Below are 18,738 nucleotides of genomic sequence, written 5' to 3' on the forward strand. Positions count from 1 at the left end.
ATTTATGGTTCTAATACCCAGTCTTGAACATTTAGGCAACTTTTCAGACCAGTCTCGATCTATGTGAGGCGTTTGCTTTTATTTTAAGTGGACGTAATCGTCGATTTTAAGATTCAAGAGTCTTGATTGTGACTTTTTCAAGAACGTTAAAAAGAGTTAATAAACACTAGCTGAAGGGCCCGGCGTTGCCCGTGGATTTTTTTTTGTTTAATAAGAAATTCTAATTTTGTTTTAGCCAAGAACACCCCCCGGCCACCCATTAGTGTCCACAAAAATTTCAGCCAATCGGTCCAGTCGTTTGGCCGGCTGTAGGCAACATATATCCGAATGTCTTGTTTTATTACACAGATTTAAAAAGTATTAATCTCTGTTTGCCTGTTTGCTTATAAGTCAGATCATAGAGAACTCATTAACACCTTAACCAATTTGCCTCAAATTCTGATTAGGAAACTCGGGAGAACCACAGAAATATGTTCAGCTTTTTTGAGATATAAGTTGAGTGGGTCCACTTTTATTGGAGTGACATTCACGTGACATTTTTGGATGAGATTATACACCAATGAGAAGACTTTTCACAGCTTGAAACTTTGCTCTGTAAAAGTTTACTAAGTAGAACTTATAATAGAATATTAAACAGGGACCAAAGTTTTGGTAAGTTTATTTGTTAGTTAGGATTTGAGAGGGCCGAAAAAACGACCGTTTTGATAAATTTCGTCATTTCGTTAACGATCGTTAACATAATTGTCAATAAAATTTTTTTTAAACAATCGCATAAAAAACGGTCGCAAATCATTTTAATATAAACAATCGTTTTCAAAAACGATCGTTATTCGTTTTCTAAAAGTTCAAAAAGAGCGGGTCGTTTTTAAAAACGAAAACGAAACGATCTTTTTTGAAAACGAAAAAAAAACGATCGTTTAACGATCGATTAACGATCGTTTACAAAAACGATTAACAACCCTAACAAGCTTAAAAGACGGTTTGGATGCTCTGCTTAAAGGTCAGGCCAATGACGGTCTTCCATGAGGGTTCGAAGTAGAAATGTCCCGAATAGAATCGAGAGACGAAGGATCCGAGGAGAGAAGTCGATTCACAAAATGTGGCGAAGATTTGTCTGAATTATCCGGCTGCAATTCAAGAATTTTTTATCAATTTTTATCAACATTTTTTCTATACTTTGTAGACTTACTCATTCAGTTACAGACAATCAATTTTATTTGGTAACAATAAAAAAACGTTCGCGGATTCAATAATATTTTTTCGTGGATTTTCAAAATTTTTGTAATTCCATAAACCTTCCCTGGGGCCACTTAAAGTCCCACTAGCAATTTTTAGCAAAGCAAAAAATTGAAAAAATAAAAGTTAATTTAAGTTTTATTTTAATCAAAAACAAAAATATATATTCTAGAAATATATGCTATATGCATCCAATTTATCATAATTGCACGAAGATGATTTTATATAGCAGGTCTATAATTAAATTTATTATGAAGGGTTATGAACAAAAGTAAAGAATGTAGTAGTTTCATAAAAAGGCTTGTGTTTATTTGATAATGCAGAAAAGTAAAAGTAAAATGGGTTTAATAAGTTTAATAAGTAAATAGTTTAATAAGGTTATTAAAACTATTTGCTTTGTGCACCATCAAATACACTGAATTCTTGCTATAATGTTATTCTTCCAATCCCATTGTTTTCTGGTTATTACTGTATACCACACTTGCTGTATTATATTTTTATGTCTGTTTCATTTTGACTAATAATTTCCAAAGATAAAATTTATCGGTCGTTTTTCTTCTCCCCAGGTTTAAAGGCCCTACTGTAAAGTAATGAACAAATCAATTACAAACACATAGATGCATTAATTTCCCCCCTTAAAAATTGTGTGAAGCGGAAATTTGTTTTAGCTGAATTTGAATTTTCATCCAAAGGTGCACTTTTTAATCTTTGAAGTAAAATTTTCTAATATATTTTTTTCAGTCTATATTACTATACCTCTTCACGCATGTCAGCTATAGCTAGAGTCTGGGAGTAAATCATCATCATTGGAGTACTATTGGAGATCTCCTTTCATTGGAGGCCTTTGGAGACTTCCAGAATATCGTTGGAGACCACCATATTTGCAGTGGAGACCACCATATTTTCATTGGAGACCTCCATATTTTCATTGGAGACCCCCATATTTTTATTGGATGCCCCCATATTTTCATTGGAGACCCCCATATTTTCATTGGAGACCCTCATATTTTCATTGGAGACCACCATATTTTCATTGGAGACCTCCATATTTTCATTGAAGACCCCCATATTTTCATTGAAGACCCCCATATTTTCATTGAAGACCACCATATTTTCATTGGAGACCACCATTTTTTCATTGGAGACCTCCATATTTTCATTGAAGACCCCCATATTTTCATTGAAGACCCCCATATTTTCATTGAAGACCACCATAGATGTAAACTGTTTAAATGAGATCTATGAGATTGCACTTTTTTTGTATATAATTGTCATGCTTAAAAAGGAATTGATTTTTTGCCTAAAACTCTAATTTGCAACCTGATGCATGATGGCACACTGCAAATCAAGATGTGCAATATCTCACACAAAAGTCGAGAAGTATTTTGCCTATTACTCATTATAAACTTTCAATAAGGGGGGCAGAAAATCCCCCCCCCCCATCTTTAGATCAAAATTATTACAAAGGAAGCACAGTACTCTTTAAATTTTATCCCACAAGCCAAGCACTATATTTGTATAAATCTACGAATAATTTCAACAAAAATCTGTAAAATTATCCCTCGGTTTAGTTTTCAAATTTGGATTTTAAATTAATGTTTGCTGATAGGGAAATTCATGCATTTGTAATTTGTATGCTAATTGTGTTGCAAAAACCTAGTATGCAAGAATCCATTTTTTTCTATTATTGTAAACTTTACAAAATTATTAAAAAAGGGAAGATACAAGATCGAAGTGCCTCGAAAAAAAAAAAATATTGCAGAAATATTGATTTATCGAATAGATGTTAAAAGTTTTTAAAATCTAGCATAACACATTTTTCTAACGTTTAAAAAGTGTTTACCATATACTAAGACATTCAAATATTTGATTGAAACAAAAAAGGATATATTTAAGAAAAGTGGGATTCAGTGAAGAAAAGAAAAAATGTAGACAATTGGTGTATCAACAGTTCTTCGTTTCTTTAAATAATTATTTATTTTAGATGTTAGGTATTTTTCTAAAGGCATTTTCCCAAGGGCCGCTTCCCAATTGACAAATTTTTAAGCGCCAACTTCCCAAAGGTAGGACGCTGCGGCTAGAATGGGCTAGGGGAACAGCGCTGCGGCTAAGACAAACTTGGGAAGTTGCCGCGTTTGAAACTGCATAGTTGGGAAGTTGCCACCTGGGAAAATCCATTAGGAAAGTTTCTAACATATTTTTTACGTTTGCAAAGATATAGGGATTGACACATCAGAGTTTGTGGCAAAGACTCAATTTTCTTCCATATTATTAATAATATAAAGATTTCAAGGTTAACCTTGTGAATCGGACATTGCTTTAAGAAGAATGTAATTAAGCATCTCTGATCTATTATCAGTTATCTACAACGTACTATACACGTCTATACATATATTTATATATAGTTTATTATCAGTATTCTTAATGGGATAACCTTGACCAAAATAAATATGTATACACGTCAGGTTGCAAAGATATATTAAATAAACTTCGTTTTTTATCTTGCTACAGCTGTAAAACCTAAATTTTATAATACGAATCTCATGAAGTTCATCCGCACAGCGATTTGATTTATCAGAGTGATTGGGACCCACCCAGAACTTCGAAGAAGTAGAAAGAATTGAAACAAATCCGTCTTGACAATTTTTTTGACGGGTTATTATTATTATTGACAGTGAGCTAAAAATCAGGGAAATATGATTCAATAAAATCCGGGAAAACAGTAGTTTGGGTGGCACAGCTGGGCAGTGGGTTCATCAGGTGGTTGAGTGAGAAGTAGGGAGTGCTCGTAGATTATACTTAAATATTAAGATGAATCAAGATTCACCATGTGACACTGTAAACCTCGTAAATCAAGGTAAATATATATTTTGACACATTTTATGGAGAAATGGTATTTTATATTAAAATCAAAACAACCTTCAGGTTTTTGAACTTCAGAAGAAATTGTGAAAAGTATAGATTGCATGAAATATGAATAAAAACAAGTGAGTGAGTCCTGAAAAGCGCAAAATTCCTGCAACTATAAAGTTTTCAAACATAATTTACAGGATGCAAACCTAGATCTTCAAAAAAATAATTTTTTCTCTGAACCTTAAAAGTGTATTTTTTATTAAAAAGTTTGTTTGTACAATTTCTGGATACGGAAAATTTCTATATTGTGCAGATGAAAAGATGTTTAGAAATTTGAGAAAAAGGTAAAAAAAATTCTCCGATATTACAGCTTACTAATAGTATATATGCATATAATTTTTTTTTTGTTAAATTTCCTATAGACAAACCCTTCAAAGGCTTCATATGGCTTCCTTTCTATGGTGTCAATCTTGACTTAATTTATTCGTTTGTCTGCAAAGAAATAAATGTGTTAAATATTCAAACTTATAATTTAAAAAAAAGAAGGGTTTTATTTTCAAATCACGATCAGTAAGCATCCAGCTAATGGTTTTAGCCAGTAACGCAGTATTTTTATAGATGTCTGACTTTTCGTATCCAATAGACGTCTAAACGACTCAACCGACTCAGGTTGCGTGGCTACTGTACTTTTTTGTTAATTGCCTTAACATTTTTTACGGAAACAAGTAAAATCTCTAAAATTTAGTATTCAGATGATTGGGGGACAGCATCTAGTTTTTGTGGTCCCACTTAAAAGTTGCATCTATCCAATCGAATTAACCGATTTCACGTTTTTATTGTTGGAATATAAACAATACTATAGGCTTTCAGGGTGCTTCGCTCCCATTTTCTATTTCAACTGTGAACGTGTGTTTACATTTGCATACATATCTCTTTGTAATAATTAAAAAAAAAAAAAATTGGCGGATTTTATAAAAAATGTCGTGGACTTTTAAAATTTAATGCAAATCATCTTTAGTTGAGGCAAAATTTAAAATTTTTGATCATCTATAATTCTTCCTTGGGGACATGTGAGGTACCACTTAAAAATTTGGGCCCGATCGGTTCAGCCGTTTTGACGTTTATTGGATACAAACGGACAGACAGACCGACAGACAAGCAAAGAATTTATATAGATAAAATGAAATTACAAGTATAATATAAACAAAAAAGTTTTGAGAGCTTGTCTCAAAGGAATCAATTTTCCGCTTTTTTTAATTGATAATCATTTTTATCCGAAACATTTTTAAATGCTTTGTTTTTGAAAATGGTTTTCTTAATGATTATTTTGCATGAAATCTATTTAATCGATTTCATTGTTTGTAAAGTTCCAACATATTCAAGGTTTGGTTCAACCAAATAGATTCCAGTACAATAGATGGCAACGCAGAATTTCTACACTCTCAGTATTCTTATGCCAGTCAACTCAGTTGATGTGACAAACAAAATTATTAATAATAGTGATTATTTTAGATAAAACGTATTTATTTTACAGTGAAATAAGTGAAATTTCGTATGTTCTTTATTTTCTGTGTTTTCACCTTTTTTATTGGAAAACATGTCAACAAATTTGAGAAAATTTCGTTGTTATATTTGACACTTGTGACGTCGTGTGTAATTAGTCCATTTCTCTGTTGCCACCTATTGTACTTGATAATCTAGATGGGTTCAACTATTTTAATTGTTTTAAAACAAGAAACAATACAACTGTGTACACTAGACAATTAAGACAATAACTAATTGACCTAGATTAGGAACTTCAAGAAATTCAAGTCACTTCGTTACATCCTTGGCCTTTGCTTTTCATTCTTCTCCATCTCTAGCACCGAACAGTCGTCTCAAATTCTAATTTTATTTCCATTTATTATTTTTCCGCAACCTATATTACAAACTATGAATTGCGGTACAGATCTTGTAGTTAAATGTTCAAAATATGTATACACGTCAGGTTGCAAAGATATATTAAATAAACTTCGTTTTTTATCTTGCTACAGCTGTAAAACCTAAATTTTATAATACGAATCTCATGAAGTTCATCCGCACAGCGATTTGATTTATCAGAGTGATTGGGACCCACCCAGAACTTCGAAGAAGTAGAAAGAATTGACAAATCCGTCTTGACAATTTTTTTGACGGGTTATTATTATTATTATTATTCGATAAAAAAACTATATATCGGAATAATTCCATTATCAGTAGGTTAAAAAAAGACATCTTAATCTTTCTTCCGCGCGATGTCTCAAAAGTTCCGGGTTAAACTTTATAAAATATGAGTGTTTTTATCTTTACAATAAGATTTGATATTTCAGTAAACTTAAATGAATATTTTAGTAAAAACGTGACCCATTTCATTGATTAAACTTAGAACAACTTTTTCTAATAGTTTTTCTTCTATAATACATAATTCACTGAATATTTATCGAATCCTGGTTTATAGTGGTAATTTATTTAACCTTTAAATTCAGTTTATTTCATCCGAATTCTAGAATCTTTAATTAGCAGGAAATTTTGATTTTTTACGCAGGTTTAAAAACACAATTTTTTGATAAACAACATATAATCAATTAATGGTTGAATATTAAATTATTATAATGATTGATAAACATTAAAAGAAAATTAGAATTTTTGGACAATTAAAAGAAAAACAATAAATAAAAGCCATAAGAAAGGCCTTATTGTAAAATTAAATATTTTTGTTTCATAGAACCGCGTAGTACTTTAAAAAAAGTTTATTAAGAACGTGTCTACTAACATAAATAAAGACTGCGTAGACACTTTAAAAAACTGTCGGTGAGAAGGTTCAGGACAGAATTGGTACACTATTCATGCCTCGCTTTAAAACAATAAACAATCCACTTAAAAAAACAAATATCTTGATATTTACATATCGGTTAAAATTCTATTAACCAATTCTACTTAATAAAGATTTTTTATGAAACAGTTATTAGAAGTTCTTTTTAGTGTGTACTGCAAGCAATGGTGTTGAATATGGAATACTAGATGCCTCAATAGTTTCTACATTTTGTTGTACCCAGGTATATATTTCATCTATATATATAAAGTAGTAATCTCTGTTTGCCCGCGCATAACTTAGGAACCCCATTGACCGAACCGAACGGTTGTCCAGTCATTGAAAACAAAGTGCCTCTCTAATAAAGTTTATGAAAGGGAGTGTTAGCGAAAAACAAAAGGGGTATAGGCTGATGGAATTTGTTATCGGTCACTACTAATCTAACTTTTATCTGTTGCATATATTAGAGGAAAATGGTTAAAGGCGTCTTATACCTATGAGAGCTTTGCATACATATAAATTCACAGAGTTGCATTATTCCACTTAGATTGAAAATATTACAATAAACTTTACAATTAATCATTCAGATATTATACAACCTACCAATGTCGATTTCGATTTGACCCATTCGTAGATAGTTGATTTTTCATAATATTCTTCTTTTTTTTACATACGATGTACTTTAAGGAGGATTATTTGACCTCTGGTGTCTCTGCTATTCAAATTTAATTTGAAATCAGCGTATACCCTTGATTTAGTTTTTCGCAAACACTTCCTTTAATGCGGATCAATAAACGTGCAAACTAATAGCAAAACCAAAGTCATTGATTTGAATTGAACAGGAAGATTTTAGGGTTAACATTTCGTGTTGTAGCAGAAAGGTTTCTTTGAATATAAGATGGATGAGTTGATGGGAAAAGGTTGAACGAATAATTGAAACCAATATCAGGTCTCACTATAGGAACAATCTGACTAAGCATTATGCTAATCAAACTCTATATTTTAAAAAGTTTGTTTGTCATTTAGTTTTGAGGTACATTTTCTTAACCTATCTTTTTTTATGACCAAAAGCTTCTTTTCTATTCAAAATGTTTTATTTCTATTTTTTTTGTTCTTACTGTATGTCTAATATTGTGGCAACCTTATCGTATACCATGGACATTTCAAACTATGAATTATGTTAGATCTAGTAGCCGAAATTTGGTATCAAATTTTACACCAGAGATATAGGGATTCGACAATGTTAGTTGGAGCCAAGTGTGTTTCATTTCATCTAAGTTTAAAACCATTTTGTTTTTGGTAAAATAATTTGATTTTGACTTTTTCAAAGCAGTTATTTAATGAAAACGATAAATAAATTAAAAAAATATCTACCATAGCTCTAAATGTAGCCTAGAGGTTATATGAAACCTTACAAACACCTCCTTACGGTAATATTATGGAAAACAGCCTCCAAAAATATATTAAAAATGATGTTAAACAAGAGTCTTTTCAACCAGTTTAAGTATATATTTATGTATAAAATCGTAATTACATGAAATGCATATTGCTTAAAACTGGTTTAGATAATATGTAATACAAAACACATGTATTTTGTATGGCAAAGTTTCGAGCAAATTGTGTTATAAAATTTACACGGAATTCAGCACACAAAAAAAAAATTTATTGCGCTTAGAATAATTTTAATTGCATTTGAATTATCTATATTTCGCGCTAATTGTTGTTGCGAGAAATACATTTTGAGCAATTTGTGCTTTGCTTGTGCATCAATTTTCAGTTTCGGTTTTTTATGTGGTTAAAGAAATAAAACTTTTAATATGAAAACTTTGTAATCTTTTATTTTTGATATTATTGTTTAGATATTGTATGACTAGAATGTGTTGACAGGAGCAAATATTAGATAAATTAGACTCCACTGTGATACAGTTTAAAGGTAGCCATTTTTATATTCAAAACCAAACCAAATACAGTTTAAAGGTAGCCATTTTTATATTCAAAACCAAACCAAATACAGTTTAAAGGTAGCCAGTTTTATATTCAAAACCAAACCAAATACAGTTTAAAGGTAGCCATTTTCAAAACCAAACCAAATACAGTTTAAAGGTAGCCATTTTTATTTTCAAAACCAAACCAAATACAGTGTAAAGGTGGCCATTTTTATTTTCAAAATCAAACCAAATACATTTTAAGGGCAGTCATTTTTATTTTCATCACAAACTGCATAATCTGTTAAAAAAAGTAACCTTTTTTTTTGTTTCCAAACCAAACAAATAAAATCGACAGGTCGCCATTTTTATGTTCCAAACCAAACCAAAAACTGTCCAGAGGGGAATATTTTAATTTCCAAACCAAACCAAAAACTGTCCAATGGGGATTATTTTAATTTCCAATCCAAACCAAAAACTGTCCAGAGGGGATTATTTTAATTTCCAAACCAAACCAAAAACTGTCCAGAAGGGATTATTTTAATTTCCAAACCAAACCAAAAACTGTCCAGAGGGGATTATTTTAATTTCCAAACCAAACCAAAAACTGTCCAGAGGGGGTTATTTTATTTTCCAAACCAAACCAAAAACTGTCCGGAGGGGGTTATTTTATTTTCCAAACCAAACCAAAAACTGTCAAGAGGGGATTATTTTATTTTCCAAACCAAACCAAAAACTGTCCAGAGGGGAATATTTTATTTTCCAAACCAAACCAAAAACTTTCCAAAGGGGGTTATTTTATTTTCCAAACCAAACCAAAAACTGTCCAGAGGGGGTTATTTTATTTTCCAAACCAAACCAAAAACTGTCTAAAGGGGATTATTTTTTCCAAACCAAACCAAAAACTGTCCAGAGGGGATTATTTTAATTTCCAAACCAAACCAAAAACTGTCCAGAAGGGATTATTTTAATTTCCAAACCAAACCAAAAACTGTCCAGAGGGGATTATTTTAATTTCCAAACCAAACCAAAAACTGTCCAGAGGGGGTTATTTTATTTTCCAAACCAAACCAAAAACTGTCCAATGGGGATTATTTTAATTCCAAACTAAACCAAAAACTGTCTAGAGGGGGTTATTTTAATTTCCAAACCAAACCAAAAACTGTCCAGAGGGGGTTATTTTATTTTCCAAACCAAACCAAAAACTGTCCAGAGGGGATTATTTAATTTCCAAACCAAACCAAAAACTGTCCAGAGGGGATTATTTTAATTCCAAACCAAACCAAAAACTGTCCAGAGGGGATTATTTTAATTCCAAACCAACCTAATACAAGTTTAAAGGAAACTATTAAAGACAAAATTCCGTATTTTTTCGTTCTCGATTTCATCCTTTCAAAAGTTTCATGAAAAGGTGTTTTCGTAGTTGATCCTTTCTAGTTGATCCCTTCTAGTTGATCCTTTCTATGTGATCCCTTCTAGTTGATCCCTTCTAGTTGATCCTTTCTAGTTGATCCTTTCTAGTTGATCCTTTCTGGTCATCCTTTCTAGGTGATCCTTTTAGTAAATCCTTTCTAGTTGTTTCTTTCTTGTTGATCATTTCTAGCTGATCCTTTCTAGTTGATCCTTTCTAGTTGATCCTTTCTAGTTGATCCTTTCTAGGTGATCCTTTCTAGGTGATACTTTCTAGTTAATCCTTTCTAGTCGTTTCTTTCTTTTTGATCCCTTTTAGTTGATCCTTCCTAGTTGATCCTTTCTAGTTGATCCTTTCTAGTTGATTCTTTCTTGTTGATCATTTCTTGTTGATCCTTTCTAGGTGATCCTTTCTAGTTGATCCTTTCTAGTTGATCCTTTCTAGTTGATCCTTTCTAGTTTATCCTTTCTAGATGATCCTTTCTAGTAAATCCTTTCTAGGTGATCCTTTCTAGTTTGCCTTTTAAGAAGTTTTTTTTCAACTTTGTCAAGTAATTGCAGCATCATTTTTCAATCTTATTATGCGATAAACGTCTCTATGGGCTTTTATTCTACCTTCTTATTGTGTTGGGTGTAATGTACATCACTTTGTAAATTATCAATTATTCATGGCATTTATTAAATCAGCCTTTTACAAACAAACCTATAAACAAAGTAAAATGGGAAATTGAAATTTTTCACTTGAAAATATCAACAAACGACATTTTTTGTAATATTATTTATTATATTTTTTTCAATGATCAGGGCTTTAGCGCACAAGATATCATATCAAAATGGAAGGGGAACCTGCACCGAAGAAAAAGAATTTACAGGTTAAAAAATTAAAGAATTGTTTTTTGTCATAATTTGTTTTAAATTACTTTTCTTCAGAAATCTTTATTTTAGGTTGAACCAGGAGCCGGGCCTTCATCCCTCTTTATCCTCTCCGATACAAACCCTATTAGGAACCATTCATCCCATTCCTCACATTCCTCACATTCATCCCATTCATTCCATTCATCACATTCATTCAATTAATCTCATTTATCCCATTCATTCCATTCATCTCATTCATTCCATTAATCTTATTCATTCCATTCATCGCATTCATTCCATACAACTCATTCATTCCATTCATTTCATTCATTTCATTCATTTCATTCATTTCATTCATTTCATTCATTTCATTCATTCATTTCATTCATTTCATTCATTTCATTCATTTCATTCATTTCATTCATTTCATTCATTCAATTCATTCCATTCATTTCATTCATTCCGTACATTCAATTCATCTTATTCATCTTATTCATTCCGTTCATCTCATTCATTCCATTTATCTCATTCATTCCATTCATTTCATTGATTCCATTCATTTATTTCATTCCATAATCTCATTCATTCCATACATTCAATTTATCCTATTCATCCCATTATCTCATTCATCTCATTCATCTCATTCATCTTATTTATCTCATTCCTCTCATTCATCTCATTCATCCAATTCATCCCATTCATTACATTAATCCAATTAATCCCATTCATCTCTTTTATCCCATTCATCCCCTTCATCCCATTTATCCCATTTATCCCATTCATCCATTTCATCTCATTCATCCCAGGCATCTATTTATCCCATTAATCCCATTCATCCCGTTCATCTCATTCATCCCATTCATCTCATTCATCCCATTCATCTCATTCATCAAATTCGTCTCATTCATCCTATTCATCTCATTCATCCCACTCATCTCATTCATCCCCATTCATCTCATTCATCCCATTCATCTCATTCATCAAATTCGTCTCATTCATCCTATTCATCTCATTCATCCCACTCATCTCATTCATCCCATTGATCACATTAATCCCATTCATCCCATTCACCTTAGTCATCCCATTCATTACAAATTAGCCTTCGATCCAAAAGTAGCATTTAAACTGATATTACTTTGAAGCTTGAAAAATTATAAAAAAATAAATTTGTCCAAATAAGAATATTTGCTTAAATGTGTCCCACATGTTTTTTGTACTTTCTTGATTGACTATGATAATGAATGCTAATATATAGACGAGCCACCAAATTTTTGATCGAATGGCCTCCTTTCGAGTACACAGTTCTTCTTACAATTATAGGTAACCAAATTTATTTTGAAGTAACAAGAGGCCCTCTTGGAGAATTGTATTATGTAATTTGTAAATTTTAATGAACTAAATCATTTTAACGAACACTTTTAAAAATGTTCATTTTTTAATATTTTTCATTTGTTTTAATAAATACGTTTAAAACCTGAATCAGAAACAGTCCAGCGCTTACCTTTATAAAAGTAGTAATCTCTGTTAGTATGCCCGATTATAATCCGCAAACTTCCTAACCGATCTGCCTCAAATGGGGAACTCCGTAGAAATTTTCTATTTTGAATGAGTTTACCTTCACAGAGTAAGTTTAGTACGTTTCCAGACAAAGCTGGGTTCCCACCCTACTTTCTTAGATCTATCTATACATGTATGAATATCTCTGTTTTACGGTTTAGATGTTCAATCATAACTCATGAACCACTGGTCTAAATTTTGAGATAGGAATTTTGTAGAATCACGGGAATATTCTTAGCCTGGTTTAAAACTTTTAGATTGTATGGGTTGACTTTAATTAGGAAAACTCCAGGCAAAGCTGGGTTCCCAAGCTAGTATGTATATAAAGCCCAGAAATGTCATTAGAAGGGGATCTTTCATTTGGAGTTTGCCTTACATATTCTGTATTTGTACTGTACAGCTTGCTCTAGTTGGTTGTAAGTCGACCCGGTTAATATTCTGTATTTGTACAGTACAGAATTGGTTGTAAGTCGATCCGGTGCATGAAATGAACCGGTGTTTCCAGTGAAAGTAACACTGTAGTATCCAACGAATTCCGATCATACCTCACGAAACTCTCCACCGATTTGCCTCATATTTTAATTTGGGAACTCAGTATAACCACGGAAATGTTCTTTAAACTTAGTTTAAAGATTCTCAGTTGAGTAGGTTGATTTTATTTGGAAATTTTATTTCCAATCAAAGCTGGGTCCCATCTTATTAATACATACAGGGTGTCCCGCGAAACATGACAGTATGCAAGACGACTTGAATATTGTCTTGATTTTTGATATAATTTGCTGCATTTATTTGTCAACCTAATTTTAGAAGTAAATTTTTAGAGATAATAATCACAAAATTTCCCTTGTCCTGCCATTTCCAAAATGTGGTCTGCCTTTTTTGTGCTTTCAATATTGCCCGAGATATGAAGAATTTCGTTCAGATTTCGACAATTTTGCTTTTATTTAACAAAATTGAAATCTGAACCAAACTCTTTATATCTCCGGTAATATTGAAAGCACAAAAAACGCAGACCACTTTTTGGAAATACCAGGGCTAGGAGAATTATGTGATAATTGTTTCAAGAATCATACATGTTAAAGTAGATAGAAGACGACTTTCAAGTCGTCTTGCTATTGTCATGTTTCGTGGGACACCCTGTATTATCTGGAAATGTGGGTGTTTTATGTTGAAAAAGTGATGCAAATAGTTAATGTAATAATAAGAACAAATAAGTAAAAGTAGAACGGTAATATAAAAAGTTGAATAAGAAATATCTGGCGATCTGGGGAAAATAACAACAGGGGTAAATACTCACAATCTATATTCTCCCCCCCCCCCATAGAATGTATTGAGGATTTTGTTTTTCAACGAAAGCTTTAAGTTTTAAACTTTTTTTATGTAATAATTTTCAAAGGGAATATATACTCCTGAAACTCAAGTGAGAGAAGACGTGACAGCTAAATATATTCTTTATTTATCTTGGTTCCTTTCTCTTTCAACCAATTAGTACTTTCCCTTTCTCTTTTAACCAATTCAAATAGTACTTTTACTTTCTCTTTTAATAATTAATATTTTCCTTTCTCTTTCCACCTGTTCATAGTACTATCTCTTTCTTTTTAAAGAAATTAATACTTTTTTATTTTTCAACCAAATTGTTTTGCTTTCCCTTTTTCTGTCAACCAATCAATTATTTTACCTATCTCTTTCAACCATTTTGTATTTTCCCTTTCTTTTTAAAACAATGCCTTAGAGTTCTGTTTTCTCTTTCAACCAATTAATCCTTTCCGTTTTTCTTTCAACCAATTCGTAGTACTTTTCCTTTCTTTTTCAACCAATAAGTACTTTCCCTAACTCTTTCAACCCTTTGTCAACCAATTAAGTATTTTACCTTTCTTTTTTAACCAATTTTTACTATCCCTTTCTATCAAAATCATACTCAATAATTTTCCTTTCTCTTTCAACCAATTAGTCCTTCCCGTTTTTCTGTCAATCCATCAATTCTTTTACCTTTCTCTTTCTGCCAATTAGATTTGTTTTTTCATACCTTTCAATCAATTAGTTAATTTCTTTAATCATCATTTTTTGTTTTCATTTCTCTTTCAACAAGTCTACCATTTATCTTTCTACTAAGTAGTACTCTCCTTTTCTCAGTCTTGTCCTTTGGTCTTTACCTCGTTAACTCGGTTTTACTTTTTTGTACCCTTAGATGTGTGCATTTTAGAACTGTATAGTACTTATTTTTAGTTTTACTTCTTCTATATATAATTTTGGCTTGTCTACGCCTGTCTGTTTGTTTGCTTGTGTCCAATAAACGTCAAAATGGCTGAATCGATCGGTTTTGTGTAGGACATCATGTGACCCCAAAAAGGTTTATGAATGTTCAAAATTTAAAAAGATCTTGTTAAAAAGTTTTTTTTATATTTGTAAAATTTTGAAAAATTTTGAAATCCTCGAATTTTTTTTTAAAAATGTACACAAAGAGAACATGTTCACGATTTCAATAGAAGATGGGCGCGAAGCATCCTAAAAGCCTAGTAACCCAAATGTGTAGATTTTTTGTGAGAACTTGCTTGTAACTTTAAGTTCAATGAGCACTGGTTTAGTGTTTTCTATATAAGTATTTTTCGATTTGAGCAATTTTTCTTTATTTTAATAGAACTCCCTTTATCTTTTAACATGAACTCCTTTTATTTTATATATTATGTTATCCTGACCATGACTTAAAAATTTTTTCAATTACAATTTTAGTCAAAAAAGATGCATTCTAGCATNCCCCCCCGCTCACCTCAGATACCCTTACTGGTTTTGCTGAAATAGCTATTTCCTTAGAAGCCATATTCTTAAATATAAAAATAGATAGATACATAGATACATAGATAGATGGATAGACAGAGTGATATATAGATAGATAGATAGAATTTGTGGATACGTACTGAAGGTTAATTCTAAAATTAATCTTGAGATTAACAAAAAGAGAAGATCACGCTTTGATCTCGATATCCACCATTCTAAAGTTTTCAGCTTTCAGTTTTCAACAAAAAACTGAAGGATATCGGAAATCATGGCAATTTTAACAATTATGCTAAATTCAATATTAAACAGGACAGTGCCAAGAAAATTGTAGCATGTGAAAATAAAAATGATCGAACTTTAAAATTAATTATTTTGATAAAGAATTAATAAAATACGGATAAAAATTCTTGTTAAAATCCTCTGCATCAAATGTTTTATACTTTTATCCAATATATATAAACAGAAGATTTCAACGAAATTCGATAATCCATTTCCATATCTGTAAAATTTGTAAATGTATATTTGTAGGATTACAAAAAACAGGCAAAGCACAAAGCTTAAAAATGTTTCCAAGGTTCATGTTTTAGGTTGAAATAACATAGTAATAGTAAATTGGCGGTACAGTCCAAAGTAGGACTGCAAAGGTTGGCCCAACTCGGATATTCAAATGTACGCCGGTGGGGCGTATACCGGTTGTGCGTGAAATTTAACAAAAATATATGTAACGCTATCTAACAAATTGCAAAGTTTTTGGATCAAAAAAAATCGATTGGATGGTTCTAGTCTATTCTTTTTCAAAGTTTCATAAAAATGAATTGATGAAGATTATTAAGAAAAATATATGTAACGCTATTTAACAAATTGCAAAGATTTTTTTTTGGATCAAAAAATCGATTGGAATGATTCTAGTCTATTTTTTTTCAAAGTTACATAAAAATGAATTGATGAAGATTATTAATATGAAGTGTCTCTTGAACGAGGGGAGGAAGGCCAACCACATCAATCTCTAGTCCGAACCACATTCTCCTCATTTTCTCGTCCGAACCACCTCGGAATCCTTGTCCTTCGATTATTTTGTGTTAAAAAGTTTCCAATTCTTGAAGATAAAACTATTTTTTTTAAATCTGGCCAAGTTAGGGCATAAAATATGGATGGACTAAAGTATTGCAATGATTATATTATGTTGGAATCTTCAAACCCATGAGATAGATGTCAAACTTTATTCAGGTAAAACTTAAATCTCTTCTGCCTCCGTAATGGCTGACCTTCGTGATATGAAAAAATAGCAAAATATTCGGCATACCTCTGCCTATAATTTTCCCCATGGAACCACCCGGAAAAATTTGTATGGTTTTCACTAAAGCTAACAAAAAAGATTGAAGTTCTATAAACTTGGAATTATTTGCGGCATTCTACACAAGAAATATCTGAAAATGCGCGTAAAAAAGGTGAACATTTTTAAAGAAATTAAACTTGAAATCTTAATTCAATTGAAACTTTTTTTTTGATTTACAAAAATTTGATATTTCATTTATGCCCTAACGTGGCCCGATTCTTTATACATAGTTTTATCTGGAAGGATTAGACACTTAAAAAAATAATATTGAAAGGACGAGGATTTCGAGGTGGTTTGGACGAGAAAATGAGGAGAATGTGTTTCGGACTAGAGATTGATGTGGTTTGCCTTCCTCCCCTCCTTGAACTCACATCTACAGTGTCTTTCCATCTGAGTGATCTTCTGCTGGTTGAGATAGATAGATAGATAGGACTGGGCAAAGTGCCGTTAACGCAACGGAGGTTTTCAAAAATTAACGGAAGAGTCCACTAACGAACGGCAAAAACCGTTAATTTATAAATCGTTAACGAAACGGATTAGCCGTTTTTGAAAAAACGAAACGAATTTTTTTATAAAAAACGTGAATTTCGTTTTTTGTCTGCTTAAAATAGCATGAAATTTGTAAAAAAATAAGTTCTGTATTATAGTTTTGAAATGTTGTCTTCTATGTTCAAAACTGTTAATGATTTCATAAACTCTTAAACGAACATTTTTCTGGCAAAATTAACGTTCTGTTCATACCTTTAAAATTAACGGCTACGTGAAGTTTTTCCTTTTTTAACGGTTGGAACTAACCTTTCACAAAACGGCTATAGAAAAATTGGAACGTGTCCAGCCCTGAGTGGAGGTCAATCTCCTTGATCACCGTCAGACTCAAACAAGCTTCATTCAAAGGCCCAAATATGCATTTATGTAAGAAACAGCTGTAAAGAAATCTTTTTTTTCTAAACCGAAATTTTAAAATTTTGTTGACTGTCTCCCAAACATGGATAAAATATGCAGTAACTATGAATAAATCAATTGAAGCCACATAAAGATATTTTAGAATATCGTAGTGACGTAGAATATTTGGATTCATACTCTTCTACTTTCATAATTTCATTTTCAAATTAGATAAATTTTTTGTTAAATAAACTTAGCCCATTTTTCAAATTTTCTATTTCTATTTCTATACATACACAGACATGGTATACTTAATATATGCATTCTATATAAATATTATAACATAATTATATTCCGGAAAACGTAGACTAATAGATCTAAATATATCCAAGAATAAATGTGTGTTTATACCAATATATTTATGCGACAAAAATGAGCTATATTTCATNGTTATTTGTATCCCACAATCGTCAAAACGGCTGAACCGATCGGGCCCAATTTTTTTGCCTTAATTCACATAACTATAAGGAAGGTTTCTGGTCGAGAAAAAAAAACAGAAAAATCTGCAAAATTTTGGAATGTAAAGCAGCATCTGAAGCTAAAATTGTTAGCAGAAAAAGGGCTTAGGGTTTCTACAGTTTTTTGACATTATTTCTAAAGTAATGATATTTCAGCAAATTGTGTTGTTTTGGCGATAGAAGAACCCCAGCCTAACAGGGACAAGACAGAGCTAGCGAGGAAATTGGTAAGTTTTTATTTTAAGTTTTTACAATAAATATCATGAATATATTATTCCTATTAAGTTTTTATTTTAAGTTTTTACAATAAATATCATTAATATATCATTCCTGTTTTTACTTTTTTCATGTTTGTCTTGTTTTCTGTTATTTTGCTCATATTATATGTTGCTACCCTTTGTTTGTTATTCTTTTTCTGGGGTTATTTTATTTTCCAAACCAAACCAAAAACTGTCCAGAGGGGATTATTTTAATTTCCAAACCAAACCAAAAACTGTCCAGAGGGGATTATTTTAATTTCCAAACCAAACCAAAAACTGTCCAGAGGGGATTATTTTAATT

General features: G+C 31.4%; 2 protein-coding genes across 2 annotated transcripts in view; one reads left to right on the top strand and one right to left on the bottom strand.

Moving 5' to 3' along the window:
- The first annotated feature begins 3,901 nt into the window (after positions 1-3,901).
- The window catches only part of LOC111702673 (voltage-dependent calcium channel type A subunit alpha-1-like), a 98,851-nt gene continuing 84,014 nt past the window's right edge, over positions 3,902-18,738 (top strand). The window contains 7 exon segments of the mRNA XM_023474427.1: positions 3,902-4,093; positions 7,090-7,163; positions 8,779-8,852; positions 11,059-11,126; positions 11,200-11,258; positions 12,365-12,429; positions 18,334-18,404. Of these exon segments, the coding sequence (XP_023330195.1) occupies positions 11,088-11,126; positions 11,200-11,258; positions 12,365-12,429; positions 18,334-18,404 (234 nt within the window). The 5' untranslated portion in view covers positions 3,902-4,093; positions 7,090-7,163; positions 8,779-8,852; positions 11,059-11,087.
- Positions 10,292-10,637, bottom strand: LOC111702672 (uncharacterized). Its single transcript, XM_023474426.1, is given in 2 exon segments — positions 10,292-10,398; positions 10,559-10,637. Coding segments are annotated over 2 exon segments (186 nt in total).

Source organism: Eurytemora carolleeae, unplaced genomic scaffold (genome assembly GCF_000591075.1).
Source record: "Eurytemora carolleeae unplaced genomic scaffold, Eaff_2.0 scaffold7, whole genome shotgun sequence".
Taxonomy (NCBI): domain Eukaryota; kingdom Metazoa; phylum Arthropoda; class Copepoda; order Calanoida; family Temoridae; genus Eurytemora; species Eurytemora carolleeae.